Source organism: Ascaphus truei, chromosome 8 (genome assembly GCF_040206685.1).
Source record: "Ascaphus truei isolate aAscTru1 chromosome 8, aAscTru1.hap1, whole genome shotgun sequence".
NCBI lineage: Eukaryota > Metazoa > Chordata > Amphibia > Anura > Ascaphidae > Ascaphus > Ascaphus truei.
In genome coordinates this window covers 7,427,945-7,452,328 of record NC_134490.1, presented here as the reverse complement: position 1 = coordinate 7,452,328, position 24,384 = coordinate 7,427,945, and the positions used below count along the sequence as shown (strand labels likewise).

Sequence of the window (24,384 nt, the reverse complement as noted above, 5' to 3'; positions counted from 1 at the left end):
CAGATACCAGTTTGAATAATCCCTTTCACACAAGCTTTTTTTGCTTTGGTTATATAGGTTTTTTTTTTAATCTGGTCACCTTAAGTGCCACAAGACAGAAAAGACAAATGTTATAATGTGGGTGCCCTGAGTGGTTTTATTTCTGCAAAGGTACAGATAATAGTGTCTCTGATTTATGGGAGCCGCAGCGCTGACCTCTAAAAGGATAAGAGAGAGTTCCGTTCTTCTCCAGCTTTCAGTCTTTTTAACCCTCCAACACCAGGGTAGTTTTTGTGACGTGTTTCGCATATAATATGTGGTGGCACTTGTAGGGTTGCCAGGTGTCCGTTATTGAACCGGACTGTCCTGTATTTTGACACTGTGTCCAGTTTAAAATTAGATGTAATACTGAACATGTATGTGTCTGGTATTACCTCTCTGGACATGTATGTGTATACAGTATTACCTCTCTGGGTGTGTATGTGTATACCGATATTACCTCTCTGGACATGTATGTGTATACCGATATTACCTCTCTGTACATGTATGTGTCCAGTATTACCTCTCTGGACATGTATGTGTCTGGTATTACCTCTCTGGACACAGTGTCCTGACCGGCTTGGGGGGGCCGCAGAATTTCCCTGAGCAGGGAGAGAGCAGGGCTGTTGCTAGGGAGCTAGGCAGCTTCCTTCCACCTGGATCATCCATCCATCCTGATTGGCTGCTGCTGGGTAATGCAGCCAATCAGGAGGTGTCAGGAGTCTGGAGGTGGGTCCAGGAAGAGGAGGAAACAGCATGGAGCGGTGAGGGGGAGTGTGTGTGTGTCTCTCGACCGTGTCGCAACTTTCACCACTGTGTCCAATATATTTGGAGAAGCTGCCTGGCACCCCTGGGTGGCAGCTCTGAGATTTAAGGCAATATGCCCTGTTACTGCACAGCATACACAAAATGCTCATGCACATGTATGGGGAAATAAAATGTATTTTCCAGAGTCACCAACAACCTGCTCATGACTTTTAGCACTAAACCAGGGGTGTTCAACTTCAGTCCTCAAGACCCCCCAGGGATATCCTGAAAACCTGCCGTCTTGGGGGTCTTGAGGACTGAAGTTGAGCACTCCTGCACTTTCACTTCTTAATCAATGTTTTGCTAGCTGGCCAAGTAGCGTAGATGGCTCACTACAAGGCGTGGAGGAGGCAATGCGAGTTTCTTAGTTAGAATAGAACAGGCACCATAGCAGGGAAATCGCATTCAAGATCATGAGCTCAGTTCCTTGTGGCATTCAAAATAAATTACTTTATCTCCCTGAGCCTCAGCACCATAAATTAGATGGAAGCTGTAAATGTACTGTAACCACACATGAAAATGCTTTACGTTGGCGCTCCCCGCACAAATGTGCAATAATACAAATGATTTCTAAATGTAAATTTCATTTGGATATAATCAACCGCAAGGGAATTCATATATTGTGACATGATGTGACACACCTGTGACTTAAACCAAATGTAAAGTTGTATGTGAAATCACTACTGAAATAATGTGACAATCTGTGACAATAGTGACAATCAAAATGATAATTAGGTAGAGTTCCAGTATGGCGCCAGAGGGTGAAGTCACATCCCCCTGAGCTCCTGCAGCCCCATGGCTCCTACACAGATCAGCAGCTTAAACAACCAGGACAAATGATTTAAGGCAGTAGATAAAAACTCACTGAATGATACAGCAAAAAGCAGGCAGACTTTGCATGCTCCTGTGAGGGGGAGATACATATGTAGGCAGTCTCTGCAGAGACATCAGGCTGACTATAACCATCACAGTTTCAATCCAGCTGAACAGAGGGGGGAAAGCAGGAAAAGATCCACAGCAGGACAGTAACTTGAAAAATATAGCATTTATATGGAGATATTTCTCCCCAGGCAGACACAGATGTACCCCAAATATCAGCAAAAGCAGGTGAGAGCTGGGAGAAAGTCAGAGCACACCAAAAGCGTGCAGACCCAGAGGAATCAGGGGTGTCTCAAGAGGAGAATCCCCCGGGGATTATGGCGAGTTAGCCAGGGCTGTAGCAAAAGTATTGATGCCTGCTTTAAATGAACATTATGAACAATTTCAAAAATCCCCTGATGATCTTAAAGGGGAACTAACCCTGCAAAACACCAGGATGGGGGAAGTTGAATCTATAGTGGGGGTCCTAGAGGATGTATCCTCAGAAATTCAGCAGGATATTCAAACTCTTAAAAACGAAATAATAAAACTTTAGAAGACAAGGTGGAGGACCTGGAAAACAGGTCACGCAGAAATAATATAAGATTAATAGGAGTCCCTGAAGAGTTGAAACCCTCTAAATTGCAGGATTTCTGCCCAAAATGGCTGCCTGAATCTTTGGGACTACCACATGATCACACTAACATCAAAGTGGAAAGGGCTCAAAGACTTGGTCTGGTTAGGCAGAACCAGGAAGGTAGGCCACAAAACAGTAATCGCAAAGTTTCAGGTCTTTAATGAAAAATCAACAGTATTAAGAGCCTATAAGAATTTGGGTGGCCTTAATTATGAGGAAAAGAAGATCCTAATCTTTCAGGACTATGCTGCAGTATCAAATAAAAGACGGGAGATCAGTAAAGTTTGCAGTATGCTATATAAGCAAAATAAAACATTTTCCCTGGGATATCTTGCCACCTTAAGAGTCTTCATAAATGGAGGGGCCAAATATTTTCAGAAGCAGCAGCATGCTGCAGAACTGGAGGACAGAACCTCAGAAAGGAGACGGAGATACAGCATGGAGGAAAATAGTGCAGTCAAGAAAAAAGTTTCCCCTGCAAGATCCCCGCACCACTGAAATGGGCCAGGCTGCAAGGAAATAAGTATTGCACTCATAAAGGGGACTAACGTGATCTGGTTACAGAGAGATGGTACATGCATACAATTATGTGGATGTTGGGAGGAAAAGGTGTTAGTATAAGGATTGTTGCATTTAGCGATATTAAGTTGATACAGTTCAAAAGCAATGGAGGGGTTATATTGCTAGGAGAACATTATAATATAAATCTTTCTTTTTAATTCTCCAAAAAAAATGGTTGAAAGAAAGTGGAGGTAACCTAATTGTGGGCGGTGATTTTAATGCTGTCAGTGATCCATTTTTAGATCAATCTGATCTTAATCAGAGAAAAGGAAAATCAAGATCTGCACAGAGAAGCAGAGAATGCTGGAGGATATTTAACCCCACTGAGAGAGAATATACCTTTTTCTCTCACCCACATTCTCAAGAATAGACTATATTCTAACACGCGACCATATGATGGACAAGTGACAATTGAAGATATAATCATATCAGACAACGCACCAGTATGGTTAGAGATAAATTTAAGATTTAGGGAACACAAAAATAGAATCTGGAGATTTCCATCTTATCTTCATAATAATGAGGAGTTTAAAGCTTACCTCCTCAATAGCTGGTACTATTTCCAGGAAACAAACGCTATACACCAAAATGAGGGGAAATTGTATTGGGAAACCGCTAGAGCGGTAATGAGAGGCAAGATTCTAACATACATGAACAAACGTTGGAAAGAAACAATCAGAATACATGTAATCTAGCAAGGAACTGAACGGGACGTTCTGTCACTTCAATCAAAATCCCACCCCAGAAAACAGGGACAAATACATGGAAGCAAAGAATTTATCCGAAATATGGCTACACAGAAAGGAACAAAAAAAGCTCAAATTCAGAGACGTTAACCTTTATAAGTACAAAAACAAGGCAGGTAAATTATTAGGCAATCTAGTTCGACGAGCTACACAGCCAAAACACATACTTACAATGCGTAAAGCTTCAGGTGAACTAACATCCGCTCCTGAAGAAATATGTACAATGTTTAGGGACTTTTATCAAAATCTGTATACTACCAGTGAGCAGGATGATGTAGCTCAAGACAAGTTTTTACAGGGCTTAAAGTTTCCAAAAATAACGAATGAAGAGCAACAAGAACTTAACGCTCCAATTACCAGGGAAGAAATAGAGGCCGTCATAAAGAAACTTCAAAATGGGAAGGCACCAGGGCCTGATGGCTTTATGGCCGATTTCTATAAGATCTTGGGGCTAGAAGTAGGACTACCCCTGGAAAACGCCTTCAAAGAGATAGTAGAAGGAGGGAAATATTTAGAAACTGGAAAAACAGCATTCATCAGAATTTTACATAAAGAAGGTAAAGACCCTCTTGTGCCAGGTTCATATCGACCCATATCCTTATTAAATCAGGATGTAAAAATTCTCTAAAAAAAATCTGGCAGAGAGACTGGCCGCAGTATTACCAGGTCTGATCCATAAAGATCAGACAGGGTTTGTAAAGGGTAGATCTTCAGTGAAGAACATAAGAAAAGTATTAGGAGCTCTTTATTGCACCGAATCAAATCCACAAGATAATAGGAACAATGTAATTATTTCGGTAGACGCAGAAAAAGCCTTTGATAATGTTAGATGGGAATTTTTATTTGATATACAGTACTTCAAAGAATGGGAATATCGGGCATGTTTCTTAACATGATTAGAAGTATGTATGAGGGTCCAAAGGCACGGATTATGGCAGCGGGAATACTCTCCCAGGAATTCAATTTATACAGAGGAACAAGACAAGGGTGTCCCTTGTCGCCATTGCTATTCAACATAGCAGTGGAACCATTAGGGACATGGCAGACTAGAAAGGCATTGAAATAGGAAATAAGGAAGTGAAGTTGGCTCTTTTTGCGGATGACCTCCTGATGTTTGTCTTTAACCCGGAAACAGTGGTTAAAAAAATATTTGAGACACTTGAAGAATATGGAAAATGTATGGGGTTTATAGTTAATGCCTCCAAAACTGAGATTCTAGTGCTGTCTCACAACAATAATGTTAGGTGGGAGGAAGACCTCCCTTTTAAAAAGACAAGACAGCCAATCAAATACATGGAGGTTAATATAGACCCCGACCAAGAATAATTGTACGCAAGCAATTTTAAATCAATCCTAACCGAAGTGATTAAAGAGCTGAAAAGCTAACAAGGCCTCCCATTGAACTTAGCGGTTACATGCCAACTCGTTAAGATGATCAGCTTCGCTAAGATTATATACCCATTGCAGATGCTGCCTATCCTGTTCGCCATACAGACATAAAATTGATTAATAGTGCAATAAATAAGTTTATATGGAACAAAGGCAGAAATAGAATTGCAATGTCAAAACTATTTCTCCCAAAGGAACTTGGTGAGTTTACCTGACATTAGAAAATACAATTTGGCATGCGTTGCCAGGCATATGGGAGACTGGCTAATGGATAAAGAAATATATTCCTGTATGAAACTTGAGGAACAAATGGTACTCCCCATGACGCTGAAAGAGATCCTACACACGACTTGGGGAAATATACCTTTAGTAATTAAAGGGAATCCAATGATAAAAGACACATGGGCCACATGGAAGACACTGAGAAAAAAGTGTGGGATATCCAACAAAATATCCAAATTCCTGTCTATACAAGGTGACATGACATTTGAACCAGGTCAATCTCAAAATATGTTTAAGACATGGGATACCAAGGGAATAAAAAATATAGGGCAGCTGGTAGATACAGAACAGGAACGCTTTATGTCATTTGAAGAGCTCAGGGTTAAGAAGGAATTCCCACAATCTCACTACTTCTCCTACATGCAGATCATACATTACTGTAAGAGTCCAGAGAACTATAAGAAAGAGATATTAGAAAACAACATGTTTGATAGCTACTTTAGGACTGAAAATAATATTACATATTCGATCTCTGAATTATATGATTGGATCCGAGATAAAGACCATGGCAAGCAATTGCAAAAACTGGCAGCCAAGAAATAATTGAGATTGACTTTTTGCTTGTAGGATTGGGTAGAACCAGGAAAATAATAATATCAGAGACCTAGAGGGAATTACAATTTAAATTACTACATAGAGCATATTATGCGTTTGATATCCAATATAAACAGATAGAAAAGGATAAAAATAAATGCCCGAAGTGGATCTAAATCACTGCCTATGGGAATGCCCATGTATATCTGATTTTTGGGATCAGGTTTTAATATATATACATGACATGACAAAAGTGGTAACTGTGACGGAACCTCTATCGGTTTTATTTGGGAACATGGAGGGGTGGAAAGAAGTTAATGGGGACCCAGGAATCCCAAGGATTGATGAATTTATACTCCTGGCAGCTAGAAAGTCTATAATGGTGCAATGTGGGAAGTATGACACTCCAAACTTGGAAACAGTTAAAACATATCTCACTCAGCTAATGACCTTAGATAAAATGGGAACGGAGACCAATAAGGAACAGAAAACTGAGATTTTTTTTACAACTGGGAACCCTTTATTAACTACCTACTACAGAGTGAAAATATATATCAGGCTTTCGCCCACACATCCTGGAGTCTCTTGGAGCAAATTGCACAAGATCATAGATGAGTAAACAGAGGGAGAAAAGAATCAGGTTAAACGGGTATCAAGACAGGAGAACAGTATATCTGAACCTAACGTCTGTAATATGTGTCTGACTAAAGTTATGTTTTGTACATTCTGTGAGTTAATTATTTAATTTAAAAATTGTGCATTTCTGTCTTTTTGATTTAAGTTTGAGCATCTGATTTATACCTTTTTACTTATATATTTTTTTCTTTTAAGTATAATTGAAACATAGAAAATTGTAAAGATGTGTGGAAATTACCAGCAATGTTAGAAAATCAATAAAAAGAACAATGAGTAAATAAAAGGGATAATTAATGTCCTAGTTGCTCAAACCCAGATGAGGAACTGTTCCTCCAGTTCTTCTAGGTGAGCAGTTTTCTGCAAAGACAGGAAAATAAAGACACAGAATAGTGTAATACGTCCCCACCGGGCACAAATAGTGTTGGGGTTTGGTGGATAATCCTACTGCCGTAAAAGCTTTTCCATCCGGGTACCAGCCACACTGACTCAGAGGTCCCGTGGGACGCTGACACGAGCACGAGTGGTGAGATCGCAGCCCGGGAACAGCGATACATTGTTGCTAAATGTTTTAAAGGGCCTTTTATTGTTTTGCTTTTTGCTACATGAAGATTTTGATAGACAGTCTGCACTATCGTTACCTCTCTCCCCCCGAGTTTATCCTCTCCTATGACCACCGGTAACAAGGTTGCCACAGACTGGGATCCATGCTTGTTTTGATTGGGCATATGCGAGGATTATTCACCAAACCCCAACACTATTAATGTCCTGTGGGGACGTATGACACTATTTTCTGTCTTTGTTTGCCTTTTTCCCATCGGTATCGGAGGCCAGGAATTAACCCCTGCACTGCCAGAGTGACCTGGGACGCATTGCCCTGCTGTGCTTTGCAGACCCTCCCGGGCAGTGAAGGAGTAAAAGCCGTCGGATTACAGTGTCGCAAGATGCAGCCTGGTAGCAGCTCTCTCTACTGACTGCAAATTGGCGGCTTCAGCTCAGATGGCCATTAAAATAGCTGCCAGCTCAGCTGTTTAGATAATAAAAGCAACTGAGTGGGTTGCACTGAAGACCTTTTTGCTTTGTAAGGATAACCAGTTTTTCTCCCTCTGTGGTCAACTCAATCAGAAGCCTGATCCAGATGCAGGCTCTTCTAGAGACTCAAACGGAGTGATCAGACCCCATCCATCCCCACGGAGAGCTATGCCCTCATTTCCATAGCTCTCATCCTCTTGATTGCTAGGCAGCCGTGATCCTAGCATTGGCTGAATATTTAGGAAGGAGATTCGATGGAAGTCAGAGGAAATAAATCATTCATTCAAGTTGACAATCTCATTTAGACTCTTGAGGCCCGCGCTGGGTGAAGAAGAGGGTGATTTGTGGCGTGTGATAATAGAACCCTTGTACTGGATGATAGGATCTGTCTATTACGCTTTTATGTTGGATCCAGAGCGTGCAATCAGAAAGCGCAATAAGTATATGATATTAGTGCATAGAGGAGAGCTGGGGAGGAAGGCTATTTTTTTTTTAAAGATTATTATTCACAGTTAACGCCGATGTATGGCGCTAATACACATTGGGGTCTATTTACTAAATTCTCCCGGGTGCAAAACCAGTGCAAAAAACAAAAACATATTTATCAAAGAAAGTGGATCCCATTACACACAGAGGAGAAGAGCCCACAGACAGAGAGATCCGGATACTTGCCGGGCTGTTAAGGCACAACCGGATAACAGACTCTGGGAGGCCTTTTCCCGCAACTTTTCAGTATCCTTTGCAGGGCTGCAGACAGATTTCCTGGGGCCCAGGACTAGAGCTTTGCCCAGTTCCCAACCCCACCCCCGGTTACACACACAATTCTCCCCAATACAAATACAACCCCCCCTGTCCTAATACACAATATCCCCTCCCAATGCAAAACTCCCCCCCCCCAAATACAGACACAACTACAACCCAGATAGAGATGCCACTACACCCCCTAGATGCAAACACCACCCCACCCCCAAATACAATGACCACTCCCCCACCCCCCCGATACAATTACTACCACCCCCGAAATACAATTCCTAACCTCCACAAATACCACTCCCCCGCAAATACAGGGCCACCTTAACAGCATTATAGGCCCCCGGGCAAAGCAGTGCCCTGGGCCCGGCCTACACAGCCACTCACAGGAATAAAAATGTAAATTATCGATAAAATAAACTTAGATTTATTGGTACCTCCAACAAAACCGTTGATTGCCTCCCGCGAATCCCTTATAATATTCTGCTTCCATAACATTGCAAGCAATAAAAACGGCCACATTTCTCTCACGAATGCAGACACGCCAACTCTCCGCTACAAGTCGTAATGTTTCTCCTACCGAGTTAGCGGGAGATTTGAATGTTGAGGCGGGTGATCGGAGAATTAGTGTTAAATTCTGGTCTGTGCATAGATTAGCGTGGGGCCCCTATGCTCGTGGGGCCCCCGGGCAACTGCCCAGCGTGCCCATGCGTTAAGACGGCACTGAGCAAATACACTTACCACCCCACCCCCCACCAATGCACTTACCACCTCCCCCCAAACAAATACACTTACCTCTGCTTGCTGCCACCACAGCCGGGCCCTCGGCTCTCACCAGCTACTGCTGCCTTGTCCCACGCCGGGCCTCTTTCTCCCGCCAGTGCGTGCCGGAAGCTCATCCTGAATTTTGGGTGCACCCAGGTTGGAGAGAGAGAGAGGCCCAGCATGGGAAGAGCTCCAACGCAGTGCTGGTAATAATATTGGCTGAAGTGGCTTCCATATTGGATACCGGGACTAATATAAGGGCACAGCGTCCTTACTTATTGTGTATTGCATATGTGTATGTGTGTATATATACAGTATATCTATGTAGCCCATCTACATCCTGGAGGGAGATTCTAGCTGCTACTTGGTGCATGATGGTGCAGTGCATGCCTGTTAGGTGAAACAGAAGGCCTGAGAACTCTGCGATAGTATAGGGAGGCATCAGGACAGGCTCTCGGGATGGTTCTTTGGTCAGCGCAGTGCCTCCAGCCAGTCAGGATCCTGGTGCAGCCAGGAGGATCCACACTGGCAACTCAAGTAGAGTTCCATTCAAGTAGCCACAACAGATGTATTCAACTGGATCTTTATTTGTAGTATCATACAGGTATGGCAGGCTCATTCCCTGAAGTTGTACCCCCAGGGCTTGAGGCCCTGCAGGTCCCTTCTCAGCTCCTTTACCCCCTGATGGGTAAAGGGTAAATGCTTCCACTCCACAGGGGGAGGGAAACGAGAGCTCCTGACTTCTGCCAGAGGGTCAGCTTTTGTACCCTAGGGGAGGGGCTTGTAACCCTGCCCCATAACAGGGCAGGTCCGATACTGACAGGCATCACATCATGGCATGTGACTCAGCCAGTATCCTCCCCAGGGATGACACTCTGGTTGTTGTTAGACCAGCCCCTGGATACAGCAATAGTGTATCCAGACTGCAACAACAAGCTAGGCCTCCATGAGAGAGTTTATCCCTCACATTGCCTGTGTCTATCTAACAGGACTTATAATGTTAGGGCCAAAGAAAAGATGATAGCCAGGGGACTAGGCTACATATATAAATATAGCGTGTTAAGTATAGAGTGTTTTCTTTTAGAGTAAGGGCCAGGTAAGGATTGCCCAGGGGTTATAAAGCACCGGCTAATATATACATATACAACTCGTCTGGTTTTATTCAAGGGGTCCAATTCTATTTACTTAAGTCTACCTACTGCAAAACGGAGGCAAAATTAGTGCTATTTATATTAAAAAAAAACGGAAACCCATTGAAACCAATTGAGAGTCTTCCCTTCGATACATCTGGTGCAATTCTTTCACGCTGGTTTTTTTTTCTTATTATTTTGCAGCCCAGGGCTTTAGTTAACTACCTCCACCATGACATATAGATCCAAAATCGTTAGCTGGCATAAATGTGCCATTTGCTCCTCTGGCCTCTGCTTGTCTGATTTCCACTTCTGGCCATAATGCAAAGACCGGATCCCCTATTTAACATGTATGCAGTGAGGAAGCTTTCCAATGCTCGGCTCTATTCTAATGAATTGCACTAAAATGAGAAAGTGTCTATAAAACATATTGAAGAAGGACCAGGCAGACATTACAAGACTGATCTGATCAGCAGGAGTCACCCACAGTGTGTTTCCGCTATGTTTCTCTTATACAGCGTTGGGTACAATTACATAACACAGTGTGCTGCAAACAGATGGAACCTTTTCAAGGACTTTTGCATGTCATTGTGCATATGGTGTGATTCTGCTGATGTGTCCATAGAGACACAGCAAAGCACCTTCATTCTTCTGTTTGTTAACACTGTATTAACCTTCAATGCATTGCTGGGCAATGTAACATCACAGGCAGTGTGCGTTCCTTCACATTGTGAGGATGGGTACGAGTTCCAATCCAAGAAATCAGTGATTCGAGGATGAAGGATACACAATGCAAGTTTTCATCCTACCCATACAGTGCAATGCTGTACACTCACTAATGGGCGGCCCCAGGGGACATTACAATCTTGTTGCCAATTATAACTTCTGACTTTAAAAGTTTCTAAGATGAAATGGAAAGGAAATACTCGGAACAACTGTGGAGGCAGCTTAACGTCATTAACAAGAAATGGAAATAACAGTGTATAAATGCCCTTTATATAATTGAATAGCCCCATTCCAAGGAGAATATGAGAGGCGAGAGAATTACTCATGTAAGTTGTGGCAAACGCAGAGGACACAAGAAATACTAAAATATTCCGTTTTCAGGAGGGTTTTTTTTTATGTCATCATAAAATGAAACATTTAAGAAAGTGCTTGTTCCCGAAAATATGTCTGAAAGCAGAAATCCCCAGATCAACAGAAAAAAATAAAATAAACAAAAATGTACTAGTGTGATTTGAAAGGTTGGTGCCGTGAAAACAGTTTCTTTTTAATTTGATTCATGATTCATGTACTACATTAGGTGTCATTGGTTCTTTCATTCTTCCTCATTCTGAAATTAATATATGTTTTATTAAATCTCTTTAGTGCCAGAAGGACTTTTAAACACCCCTGGCTCTGCAGGGGCTAATTTGTCCCATGAAGAGACCCTAACTCATCACATGGAATGCCTCAAACTTTGTGGAGGGGAAACAGAGGATGAGAAACAAATCATCGAAAGCCTAAACTTGATCCTGATGGCACTTGATGGAGACAGTTAAGTATCACACAGGTTTCTTACACCTCTCTGAACTCATCCTGATGGAGTTTTGTGCTGATGGAGATACTATGTCTACCAATGCAGGGTGTCCAAGGCATGGTTACACCAATAAGGACTAGAGGGAATGCATGAAGCAGAATGCTTGCACGTGCATTAACAATGATTTAATACCTGAATGGAAAACATTTCCAATTTTCTTAATTTCTCATTTGGCAAAAAAAAAGGCCTGTAACACATTACTCTGGCAGCCAATGGGTTAAACAGAAGACCATGCTAACTATTTGTTTCATAGACACAGAGAAACAAGGAGAAACATAGGTTTCTTTAAAAAAAAATGCAGTACCCATTATCATGTGTTTCCAGTCATTCTGCCCCTGCTGATATTTGTACATTAGCCTATGTCATTGTGGTCCTAGATAAGCCCTCATGGGTCCTCAGCAGGCTATATTCTCTGGATGTCTCTAACATGTAATTAATCAGATAATATCTCTATTTATCGGTAAGTGAACATGTGTAGGTACTAGGCCCTAGCCCTTAGTTACCTAAAGAAGTCTTCCAGCTTTATAATCTCTAACTGGCATCCGGTAGCCTTTCAAACTTCAATCTGCAGTATTTCTGCAAATTTAAGCAAGATGCTCTGGAAATTAAATGCATTTCAGGCCAGCTGCTTAATTCCAGATGGCCAAGTGAGTTTTACTTATGGCATTCTATTAACACAGACTCTTCCAGTGATAGAATGTGTAGAGTGCTATAAATGAATTAGCCTTTTAGAACATTACAAGAGGAGCATATAAAGAACCAAAATATTATAAAAAAATAAATATTTGCAAATATTTGCCCTTGAACGTTATTAAATATCTTCACGTATGAACATTTCTCTGGGCTGAAATATAGACTATTCAGTAATGATCCATAGAAAAAAGTTAAATTAATTGTAGCGCCCTCTTGTGGTGGATAAGCTAACAACACATTGGGGTAAAAGATATAGGAGACAGCATACAGTAGCTATGGATTTGTTACCATTACCTTGGAGTAGAGGTGTGTACTTTTGTTATAAGGGGGATACCCTGAATTTTAATGATGGGGGGTGTACATGGCTGCGGGGATCCATGCCATACAAGTGCTGTTTTTATTTACATTAAATTGAATATGTTATTTATATTTGTTGTATTTGGTTTGGTATTCATGGGTTAATTGGCTCGTGGGAGGCAGTTGGGGCTCGTTGTTCAGCAGTTCAAACTGTTAGAGACGGGGTGAGCAACTCCATGCCTCAAGGGCCACCAACAGGTCAGGTTTTCAGGATATCCCTGCTTCAGCACAGGTGGCTCAACTGAGCCACTGATTGAGCCACCTGTGCTGAAGCAGGGATATATTGAAAACCTGACCTGTTGGTGGCCCTTGAGGCCTGGAGTTGCCCACCCCTGCTGTATAGGGTGCCGACAAAGAGCTCACGCAGAGCGCGGCAATCAGTTTGCCTGCTACTCAAGCCAGGGAACGTGTTTTTCAATGAGTTTACAGTATGAAGGCAGTTTGTTCATGTGATAAACACTTGTTAATTGCAAGCTCAGTTTTGCTTAATTGAGGGAGTCACTGCAATTTTACCTGCCAGTTCTCCACTGACAAGCACTTCTCCAAATTCTGCCAGTTCATCCTGTTGGCATGGCAACGCGGCCTGTGCGAGAAAGGATGGCGCACACGGAATTTGTACATCCCCAACACTTTTGACAGTTCTTTAAAAAAAAACGATAAAAATGCATTTTAGATGTTATCTCGGTGCCACAGAAGATTAATGTGCTTATGGCTTAGCATTTTCGTCACGCACCGGAAAGGTGGTCAGTTCTAGGACCTGCAAGCGTCTCATTTATACATTTTGCTTAAAATGAAGAAGATCCCTGTACTGAAATTGCTGGCGGTGGCTCTCCCAGAGAATTCAGCCATAATCCTGCAACGTTCTCACCTCGTTCCTACAGGAAAGGCGTAGGGCATGGGTGGCCAACGCCTGTTCTCAAGAGCTAACAGCAGGTTTTCAACTGAGACACTGATTGAGCCACCTGTGCTGAAGCAGGGATATCCTGAAAACTGGACCTGTTGGTGGCCCTTGAGGACTGGAGTTGGCCGCCCCTGCACAAGTGGCATATAGACAATAATGGAGAATAAGGGTAGCCCTGTAGTTGAGCAGTGAGGACAGAGACAAGCTAATGCAATTTAATACCATAAGATCCTGTAGAATTAAATGAGGTTGATACATGGTTATTTTTGTAGTTATTAGTTACGTCTCCCAGCTTGAAACTAATGGAGCTCTGCTATTTCTTCACTGCTGGAAAGACCCGAAACAAATTGCAATGCTTGGCAGATCATTCATGCAGCAGAAGGACTCAGTTAGTACATCCCACGGTCATTGGTAGGTTACATTCATCGTGCACTTTGTGCATCCCATTATGGTTCTGGTGATCTATCTAGCATTGAACACGCTTACCAACTTGTTTCTAATTTAGTCTGACTCAGGGTGAGGCATGTGTTCTGTTTTGCAAACTTATGGGGACAAAATGTGCATTGTTGCAATACATGTCTTCTCTACAGTGCAGATATCGGCCAAACTGCTTACAGACTGTGAGGTTCTACCAACCTTAGCCAGGCTCCTCAAAGCCAGTCCAACTTGTGCAGAAAAGGCGGCACGTGTGTTGGCAGAGCTAGCCAAGAATGGTAAGCCGTCACTGCTTATCATTGTTTTTCATCATTGTTATTATTATCATTAATGTTGTAACATAGTCCGAATAGAGGAGATCTGAGGTCTCCTATGACATCTTCATCTTTCTATCTGTAACCCTTGTTCCCCCCCCCCGACACATATGCTATATCTAGGGTGTGTGAGGGCTGGTTACATGTGCTTGAGTGGTGCATACCTGCCGGTAACAGGAGGGCCTGAGCTTCCCGCGATGTTGTTGGGGAGACAGGACCAGACTTCTGGGGTAGTTGCCTCATTCTCTTAGTGGTGGTGCAGCGCCTCCATCCTCTATACCTTCCTAGGGTATGGGGTAGGACCCGTATAGAAGAAGTGACCCCTGGTCCCAGGGTAGATGCTCCAGAATCACACAATAGTCTTTAGTAAGATCAGCAATGTCTCTTTATTGTATCTGGATGACACACAGCAGCCTTGCAGCATACAGCCGCAACAACAACAGCAATAGCAGTAGCAGCACACACAGATATCCCAAGGTGTACAGCCTTTCTCCTCTCCTCTCCTTTCCTCCAAGAGGTACTCCACAGGATGGTCTGTGAGGGGCCTCAATATCCCAGTGCCAAGAGGGTCCCCTCTGGGCGGGGGTACATCCTCCCCATCACCCCCTCATCACGGTGAGGGGCATTGGTTCCACCGGAGCTCTGCTGGCTCGCTGACTATCATAGGCCAGAGTCCTCTTAGTGTCTCTCCTGCTCCCAGGAGAGAGAGCTCGACCCACTCCACTCTCTTCCAACTCCCAGGACAGACTTCCTAGAGTAGACTAACTGTCACTTACAGGAATGGGCTGCTAAATAGTCTCAGCCCCATCCCTCATGATGTCAGCAGGACTTCCCCTCTGTCTCATGCCTGCAGCAGAGTCAGGGGCCTGCATCTATCACTCAGGGCAGGGCTTGAAAGGGGGAAAAACCATGATTACTACTGGTGCCTGCCCTTAACAGGACTTACCTCAGTAGGAGAAAGATATGTATAGCCTGTGCTGTTTACAGGGGGCTACATATCTATGAACATCTTTCATTTTGGTCAAATAAAAGGCAATCGGAACCTATCACATAGGCACACTTCTTCAGGACAAATCCAGATACTAGAACAGGGTTTTCCAACCAGGGTTTCTAGGATCCATTGGGTTCCCCGGACATCCCTAAAGGTTTTCCATGCAATTTTCAGGTTATTTGAAAATTGTGCTAAATACAGAAGAATTTACAATGCCTCTGATTTCAGATGCGCTATTAGAGAGAGTTGGGGTTCCTTACGATGCCCCTGATATCAGGCGCGCTATTAGAGAGAGTTGGGGTTCCTTACAATGCCTCTGATCTCAGACGCGCTATTAGAGAGGGTTGGGGTTCCTTACGATGCATCTGATCGAAGATGTCCTATTAGAGAGGGTTGGGGAAGGCAGGTTATTAGGGTAATATATACCTAAGCAATATATTTATATACAGTATCAGCAAGTTGCATTAGTGATAATAAGAGCTATGTTAATTGGTTAACTACCTGTAAATAAGTGAAATCTTCATGGTGATCCTTGAGGATTGAGCTTGGACTAACCTGTTCCAGAGAACCTGCAGCATGACACAGAACGTAGTGCAGCATGACACAGAACGTAGTGCAGCATGACACAGAACATGGTGCAGCATGACACAGAACATGGTGCAGCATGACACAGAACATGGTGCAGCATGACACAGAACATAGTGCAGCATGACACAGAACGTAGTGCAGCATGACACAGAACGTAGTGCAGCATGACACAGAACGTAGTGCAGCATGACACAGAACGTAGTGCAGCATGACACAGAACGTAGTGCAGCATGACACGGAACATGGTGCAGCATGACACGGAACATAGCGCAGCATGACACAGAACATGGTGCAGCATGACACAGAAAGTAGTGCAGCATGACACAGAACGTAGTGCAGCATGACACAGAACTTAGTGCAGCATGACACGGAACGTAGTGCAGCATGACACGGAACGCAGTGCAGCATGACACGGAACGTAGTGCAGCATGACACGGAACATAGTGCAGCATGACAAAGAAAGTAGTGCAGCATGACACAGAACGTAGTGCAGCATGACACAGAACATAGTGCAGCATGACACAGAACGTAGTGCAGCATGACACGGAACATAGTGCAGCATGACACAGAACGTAGTGCAGCATGACACGGAACATAGTGCAGCATGACACAGAACGTAGTGCAGCGTGACACAGAACGTAGTGCAGCATGACACGGAATGTAGTGCGGCATGACACGGAACGTAGTGCGGCATGACACGGAACGTAGTGCGGCATGACACGGAAAGTAGTGCGGCATGACATGGAACATAGTGCAGCATGACACGGAACATAGTGCAGCATGACACGGAACATAGTGCAGCATTCCACGGAACATGGTGCAGCATAGCACGGAACGTAGTGCAGCATTTCACGGAACATAGTGCAGCATGACACGGAACGTAGTGCAGCATAACACGGAAAGTAGTGCAGCATGACACGGAACGTAGTGCAGAATGACACGGAACATAGTGCAGCATGACACGGAACGTAGTGCGGCATGACACGGAATGTGGTGCGTCATGACACGAAACGTAGTGCAGCATTTCACGGAACATAGTGCAGCATGACACGGAACATAGTGCAGCATGACACGAAACATAGTGCAGCATTCCACGGAACATGGTGCAGCATGGCACGGAACGTAGTGCAGCATTTCACGGAACATAGTGCAGCATGACACGGAACGTAGTGCAGCATGACACGGAACATAGTGCAGCATGACACGGAACGTAGTGCGGCATGACACGGAAAGTAGTGCAGCATGACACGGAACGTAGTGCGGCATGACACTGCAAAACCTTACCTTGGCCAGAACTGAAGGATGGTTCAGGGAAGATTGTGTTGAAGTTTTTGTTTCAAACATTTTATTGAGATTTTCACAAAAATGGGTAAAACAATCCTTTACATAGAAATCCTAACAGGTTTCACACGTGCTGAAGTGTTTAATATACTAATTGTGGTCCTTATTGCAATTTTAGATTTGTTTTAAATGAATGCAACATGAAAGTCCTTTTTTCAACTCAAACCTACCTTTGGCTCGTTGGACTGCAGATTCATTGAAGGTTTGACACCTTTTTTAGCAGACCAACGTAGATGAAATTAGTCAGAGGTTAAATTAAAGTGTACATACTGTACTCTAGCTTGCAAAACCTCATAGGTTTCTTCTACAAGTGTTCTCAGTACTGTACTGATGGGACACTTTGAGCTGAAAGTTACAGTATGAGGTTTCGAAAGCCTGTACACAATTTAATCTGTGAAGAACTCATGTTTCTCTGCTTAAAGGTATCAAACCTACAAATAATGTGCATTTCTCCAGATCCAATACGGCTACAAGAATTTTGAACTACAACCCCTTGGACTGTAAGGGTTGCCTTAGTCTAAGATGAATCTATAGATAACCAAACCCAGAACCAACACTCCAACTAAGGAAGTGCAAACCTTTTTCACCCAGACTTTTGGAATTTGGAAATTAACAAAGTAAAAATCTCAGCTTGAAATATGGTTTTGCTTCTCAGCTCTCATCTCCTTCAAAACTTGTATTTCAGGGTAGATTCTTCTCTGATGACATTTGTAATTACAAAGTTTGATTGAAACTGGCAAATTTCGTTTCAGCTTTGTCAATTTCACCCAAACTTTTTTTGGTTAAAATGTTCTATCTAAGTTTTTTTTCCAACAGTTCGAGCGAAACATACTGTCGCCGCAAATTTGTGCAAGTTACCGCATCTCCAACTTTAACAACGGGTCAAATGTCCTGGTGAATGAGCCAAGGTTCATCTCAAATGATAAACCTGGAGATTAGATGTTTGGTGTATTGGTTATGGTGTTGGTATCAAATACAGCAGCCTTTGTGGTCCAATACCTGGCAGTGCCACTAATACTCCATGTGAAATTAACCTTTGTAACATGAATATTGTATCTTGTCTGGTTCTCTGTGTATAGAAGAAACAAGGAAACCATGCATTGATGCTGGCCTGGTCATGGCTTTAGTACCTATTTTGGAGAGCTCAGATCAGGAGATGCTTCTCCATGCTGGCCGGGCCATTGGCCGCATCTGTTACGAGAATAGTAAGTGACAAATTTAGTTAGGGTCGGGGTGACTTTTGGGGTTATGGTATCCATCCTAGATGCATTTCGGAAAACACTCACTATCTTTATTTTGTGATGAAAACCTTATACATTTCTAGGAATGAGACAATGAAGGTTGTGTGTCTGCAATGTTTAGCCAAAAATGGGAATCATATCACAGTGTCAAGGTGAAGTATGAATGGCAAGTCCCCTACTATCATTTTAATATCTAAATACTAAATATTTGTATCCTATTATTTTAGACATAGGAAACATACACCCATACGTATACAGGTACACACACACGTATATGTGTGTGTATATGTGTATATATATATATATATACACACACACACACACACACACCTTCTTTAATTTTTATTGAAATATTTATGATGGTGACAGTTTGGGTTTTCTGCTGTGTCTAGGTGATCTCCAGGAGCAGTTGGTTGAGCTTGATGTGATCACTTCCTTGGTCAGAATATTGACCGACTTCCCAGAGAATGACCCATTGGTGCGTGTGGGTCTCTTGGCTCTGTCCAATCTGGCGGATCTAGGTTAGAACTGAGAATCTTCCCTCTTCCTGCAGTCTGAGAACACACAGTCCAATAGTTGTCCTGTACAATGGAAAAAAGGGTCACCAAGTATTCTTGAAAGCAATTTGAGGTGTCACGCTTGGCTACCCAACAGTTCTTTTTAATATACAACACTATATGTGTTCGTAAAATACAGTTTCGAAGTGTATATAGGCAGAAGAGGTTACATTATCCATTCGCCACCTTTTATTTCTAGGTAGTATATCAGATTTATTTGATTTCTTTTAATCGGTGTTTCTTTGTATCTTGTGAATTAAGGATCTTATTATAAATGAGCGTGGGCTTCCCAGAATTCAGCCTTCATTGTTTATATTGAATAAAAACATTGTCTCAGTAATCTAATTTTGATACCTGATGCATGGGAGAGCTGGTATCATTTAGCAACATACATTGTATAGGATATCTTCCCTCAGTCTCAGAGCAAGTTCCAAGTGTTCCAATGAATACTGTGAAAGGAACTCCTAAAAAGGAAAAACCCTGAAGCTATACAAGCACTAATGGTAGATTAGACCAGCGGTTCACAACTACAGTCCCACCAACAGGTCAGGTTTTAAGGATATCCCTGCTGAAGCTAACCTGTTTGGTGGGACTTGAGGACTGGAGTTGAGAACCACAGGATTGGACGATTACGAGTCTTTCCCCTTTCTCTGTTGTAGAAGTTGCTAAGGAAGCTCTAAGTAAAACCACAGTGGCTGGGGAACTGGTAAAGCAGCTGAAGAGAGCAGAGAACCACGAGAGGGTCGAAATTATTATCGAGGTTCTCCAGATGCTGGCAGAGAACGGTACAAGTATATTTGGATATTTTAATGTGATCAACTCCCACGTTTTGAAGCTCAGTGCTGTGTAACGAGCAGAGAAAGGCAACATGCGGAGATGGCTCTCTAGAGGCAAGCCATGCAGCTCAGGCTAGTACAGGGCTGGATATATACGTATGCAAGGCTTCTGCTTGTGAAGAAAGTAGGGCATTGCAGGGGGCTGGCAGTCACTGGCATCTGTTACAATGCACCATTAAACCTTTCACTGCCAGATGGGCCAGCAAGTTTGCAAATAGTTGCTTGCTCCACTTGCATCAATAAGGTTATGGGAAATGAACCTGCTTTGCCAACTACTTCCCACTAAGATAATAGTGGCCAAGAAAGTAGTATAGAGGGGTTTAAAACTAACTAACTTACCTGCATTACTTGCTGGTTTCCCAAGGGAAGGGTAAAAGGACGTCCAGTAGGAAGCCGCAACCGGTGACGTTACGACTTTCTATTGGTCTGCTGTTTGGCGGCCATCTTGTTTCCCATGCTCGAAGATTTAAACATAATGACCTGCAAACTAGAATTAAAAAAACAAAGACAGGGATAGACAGTTAACCACACTGCTGGTCTGAAGTTTGTTGGCAGATGTGTCCCACTAAATCAGTGGTGGCACATTCCAGTCCTCAAGGGCCAGACACAGGCCAGGTTTTCAGGATATCACTGTTTCCGCACAGGTGGCTCAATCAGTCACAGCTTCAGCACAGGTGGCTCAATCAAAATAACTGAGCCACTGATTGAGCCACCTGTGCTAAAGCAGGGATAGCCTTAAAACCTGGCCTGTGTGTGACCCTTGAGGACTGGAGGTGTGCACCCCTGCTCTAAATGTTGAGTTTTATAATGATCTAAAGCAACTCCAGTCCTCAAGGGCCACCAACAGGTCAGTTTTTCAGGATATCCCTGCTTCAGCACAGCTGGCTCAATCAGTGGCTCGGTCGAAGACCTGACTTTTTGGTGGCCCTTGAGGGCTGCAGTTGCCCACCCCTGATCTAAGGGAATATTGATGACCTTGGTAAGGAAATTAAACCATTTTCGAAATGACAGTGACAAAATCACATACTTTGTTTTCATTAACCATTTTGCTGCCCGTTCGATCTACACCACATTGTCCCACAATAATAACGCGCCCGCCCCTGTATCACGGTTTCAGACGCCCTAAAGCTGCAGCTGGTGGAAGCGGCCGTACAGGAGACGCTGTGTGAGATCCTGCACAGGCTGCAGGGCAGCAGCCAGACAGAAGATGTCTGCACAATGAAATCCGCGTCCGACCTTATTGTATCCCTGCTTCTTGGGGGTGAGGAACAAACACGCATCACAAAAAATAAGCATTGCCACACATTTCTGTTTCATTGACAGACTGATGAATTAATTCCGTGTAAAGTGTCTGTGAAAATATTTCAGTCCGTGATTTAATCTGACATTTCTCCATTTATTTTGTTATTAGAATGAATAATTGTGTTGCACGTGATTTTTTTCCCCTTTGCTTTTTGAATGTTAACACCTTTCTCCGTGCTCCAGTTCACCAGATGTATTCATCGTCTGTGACTATGGGGATCATACTTGTGATCTTTAACTAAGTTAGTTTTTTTATTCTATCAAATAAAAACAACACGTGAGCACATTCACAGGTCTCAGAGAGGTCTGCAACCCTGCCTTTCCCCACCCATTATCTCTAGGCAGGCAATGCTTCCACTGCAGCTAGGGATTCTGGGAAATGACATGCAAATGAGAATAATGAAACAATGAGTACTATGCAAATCCTCCACTTTACCATCGCAACGTTCCTGTGATTTTCAACAAGATCTGTTCTAATTCCGTGCAATATGTGTGCTACCCAACAAAATGTAACACTTAGGCCCATACACACAGCAAGCAGCGTTTAACACAATGTTTACCTGAATGAACACAGCATTCACTACAGCAAATACTGAAATATTCATTAAATTTTGCCCCCGATAAAAGTTTGGCGTTCTCTAGTTTTAATCCTGTTTATTTTTTAATGGGATGACGTGGGGCCTCTTTGTGTTGTTTTGTAGATGAGTCAATGCAGAAGCTGTTTGATAACGGCATTGGCATAGTCTACCAGAATATCCCTCCCTGGCTAACCTCCGGGCACACCCTGTTTCAGATGACCGCGGCACTCGCCATTGCAAACTTTGCTAGAAACGGTAAGGATGCTTCTGTAAAACACCTTGCAGTGCTGCAGTGTGCTAGCTATGTAACTCAGGCTTATCTGACTCTGTTGCTATATAACCCGGGGTGGATTGCAGGCACATGCCAGCCGGGGCGAGTCCTTCAATAGCGGCCCTCCTCCTGCAGCGTCGCCATGACAACGCGATGCCGCAGGAGGAGATGCCGCTCCGAAGAAGGTAAGGCCTCGTCCAGGGGGGTGCTGAGCGGGCGCGCGCGCTCACGCTGGACACGTTGCGAAAATGCATGTGGCCTGCTCGGCGCTCAGCCACTTGCCGAGCAAGCAAAATTGATTTTGCTGCTCGCAAGCGCGTCACGCGAGTGGTTCTCACAATGAAGGCGAACTAGCTCTGTGACGTCGTGGCCATGCCCCCAGACGCGCGCGCACCTAGCCGGCCAGGAATCGCCCGGCCAAGCAGGGCGCAGCGCTGGAGCGCCTGAGGACCTGTTTACACCCTGGAGGAGGCCTAAGAGACACACCCCTCTCTCCCTTACCCCCCCTCTCACTCCAACACAACCCCCCCTCCCCCCCCCAACACTCTTACCTTGAGGACAGCAGCGGTCCTGCAGCTGCTTCCTCCGGTCGGGTGGAAGTTTGATCCCGGCACCCGACAGGAGGAGGGGGAGTATAGCAGAAAGAGACTGCCCCACCCCTTGTCCGTTAAGGAAATCCACCCCGGTTTATAACCCTTTTTTGCTGCGCAGAGACACCAGTAACAAGTTGTGACTAACACTTTATGGTATTAGCTCCCAGACTGCGGATATGAAAAGAATTGTTGCCTCTTGGCTCAGTAACACGGTCATTTTCAGAAAGTTACAGTGGCAGACGTGTTTTAGGTATCTCTACATCGGGGGGTGGCCAACTCCAGTCCTCAAGGGCCACCAACGGGTCAGGTTTTAAGGATATCCCTGCTTCAACACAGGTGGCTCAATCAGTCTCTGCTTCAGCACAGGTGACTCATTCAGTGGCTCCGTCTTTGACTAAACTGAACTTTGAAGCAGGGATGTCCTTAAAACCTGACCTGTTGGTGGCCCTTGAGGACTGGAGTTGGCCACAGCTGCTCTTCATCAATATTTCTCCAAAATAGAACTCAATTGGGAGATTTCGCACTGAAGTATTTAATCAGCCTGAAAAGGGGCGATTTGTACACAACAAAATTGTTCAGCTAAGGGAGATGATCATCTTTAAATTAGAAGGGCCTCCTTGTTTGCCCTCTATCCCACCTTTCAGTTCCTTATCCGAAAGCTCCGGTGGGCTTCGTGTTTTCGCCCTTGGCTTAGATCCGGGATAGAGGTTACGCGTGAGGAGTGAGCTGTGCCTTCCCTTTGCAGCTTTACACTTCGCAGCATGATGAAGCATTGAGGCTCAGAACTGTGCAATGTGTCAGCGTCTCCTCCGCGACTCAAGGAAGTGTTTACTTCTATTATCAGATCCCAACTGGACTAAGATGAAGTGCCTGACATCCGCAGGGAAGGAGATTGAAAGGCATGATTCACGAGTGCTGGCAGCAATGTTTATTGCAGAGAGAGGAGAGCTTGTGGCAGTCAAGAGAGATTGATGAGTAGATCATAAAGGATAAAGAATAGGAGCAAAAGTAAAAATGAGGCACAGGGCACACTCACTGGGGGTTCTAGATGCTCTATTTCATTGCATTAGTAATATTATAGTGTATATGATAATACTTTATCATTTACTGCTGTGTACTAAGTTGATCTGACCCCTTGCAGACGCATTTGCCAGAACACCTTCCTACTGTCTCTGTACGTTCTTCCTACTTACCAATTCGATTGTAAGCTCTTCGGGGCAGGGACTCCTTTTCCTAAATGTTACATTTATGACTGAACCGCTTCTTCCCATTATGTGTTATTTGTATTATTTGTTACTTATATGATTGTCACGTGATTGTCGCAACCAAGAAAGCACACGTATGATGCACTTAGCGTTACGTCGGAATCCATTGGTGGCGAGTTATCCCCATAATTCCCATGTGAGCGTGATTCCTTTAGGACAGGGGCGGCCAACTCCAGTCCTCAATGGCCACCAACAAGTCAGGTATTGGGGTTATCCCTGCTTCAGTATAGATGGCTCATTCACTCTGCTTCAGCACAGGTGGCTAAATCAGGCTCTGCTTCAGTACAGGTGGCTCAATCAGTGGCTCCGTCTTTGTCTTTGAGCCATCTGAGCTGAAGCAGGGATATCCGGAAAACCTTACCATTGGTGGCCCTTGAGGACTGGAGTTGGCCACTCCTGA

General features: G+C 43.8%; 1 protein-coding gene across 2 annotated transcripts in view; it reads left to right on the top strand.

Moving 5' to 3' along the window:
- The window catches only part of LOC142501097 (rap1 GTPase-GDP dissociation stimulator 1-like), a 43,251-nt gene that overhangs the window by 9,735 nt on the left and 9,132 nt on the right, over positions 1-24,384 (top strand). The window contains exons 2-8 of one of the 2 annotated variants that reach the window (XM_075610453.1): positions 11,511-11,678; positions 14,263-14,385; positions 18,421-18,546; positions 18,975-19,103; positions 19,799-19,924; positions 21,093-21,236; positions 21,979-22,110. In XM_075610453.1, the coding sequence (XP_075466568.1) occupies positions 11,511-11,678; positions 14,263-14,385; positions 18,421-18,546; positions 18,975-19,103; positions 19,799-19,924; positions 21,093-21,236; positions 21,979-22,110 (948 nt within the window). Of the gene's footprint in view, positions 1-11,510; positions 11,679-14,262; positions 14,386-18,420; positions 18,547-18,974; positions 19,104-19,798; positions 19,925-21,092; positions 21,237-21,978; positions 22,111-24,384 lie in introns of those variants that run through there. The other variant, XM_075610454.1, reaches the window with a different exon arrangement.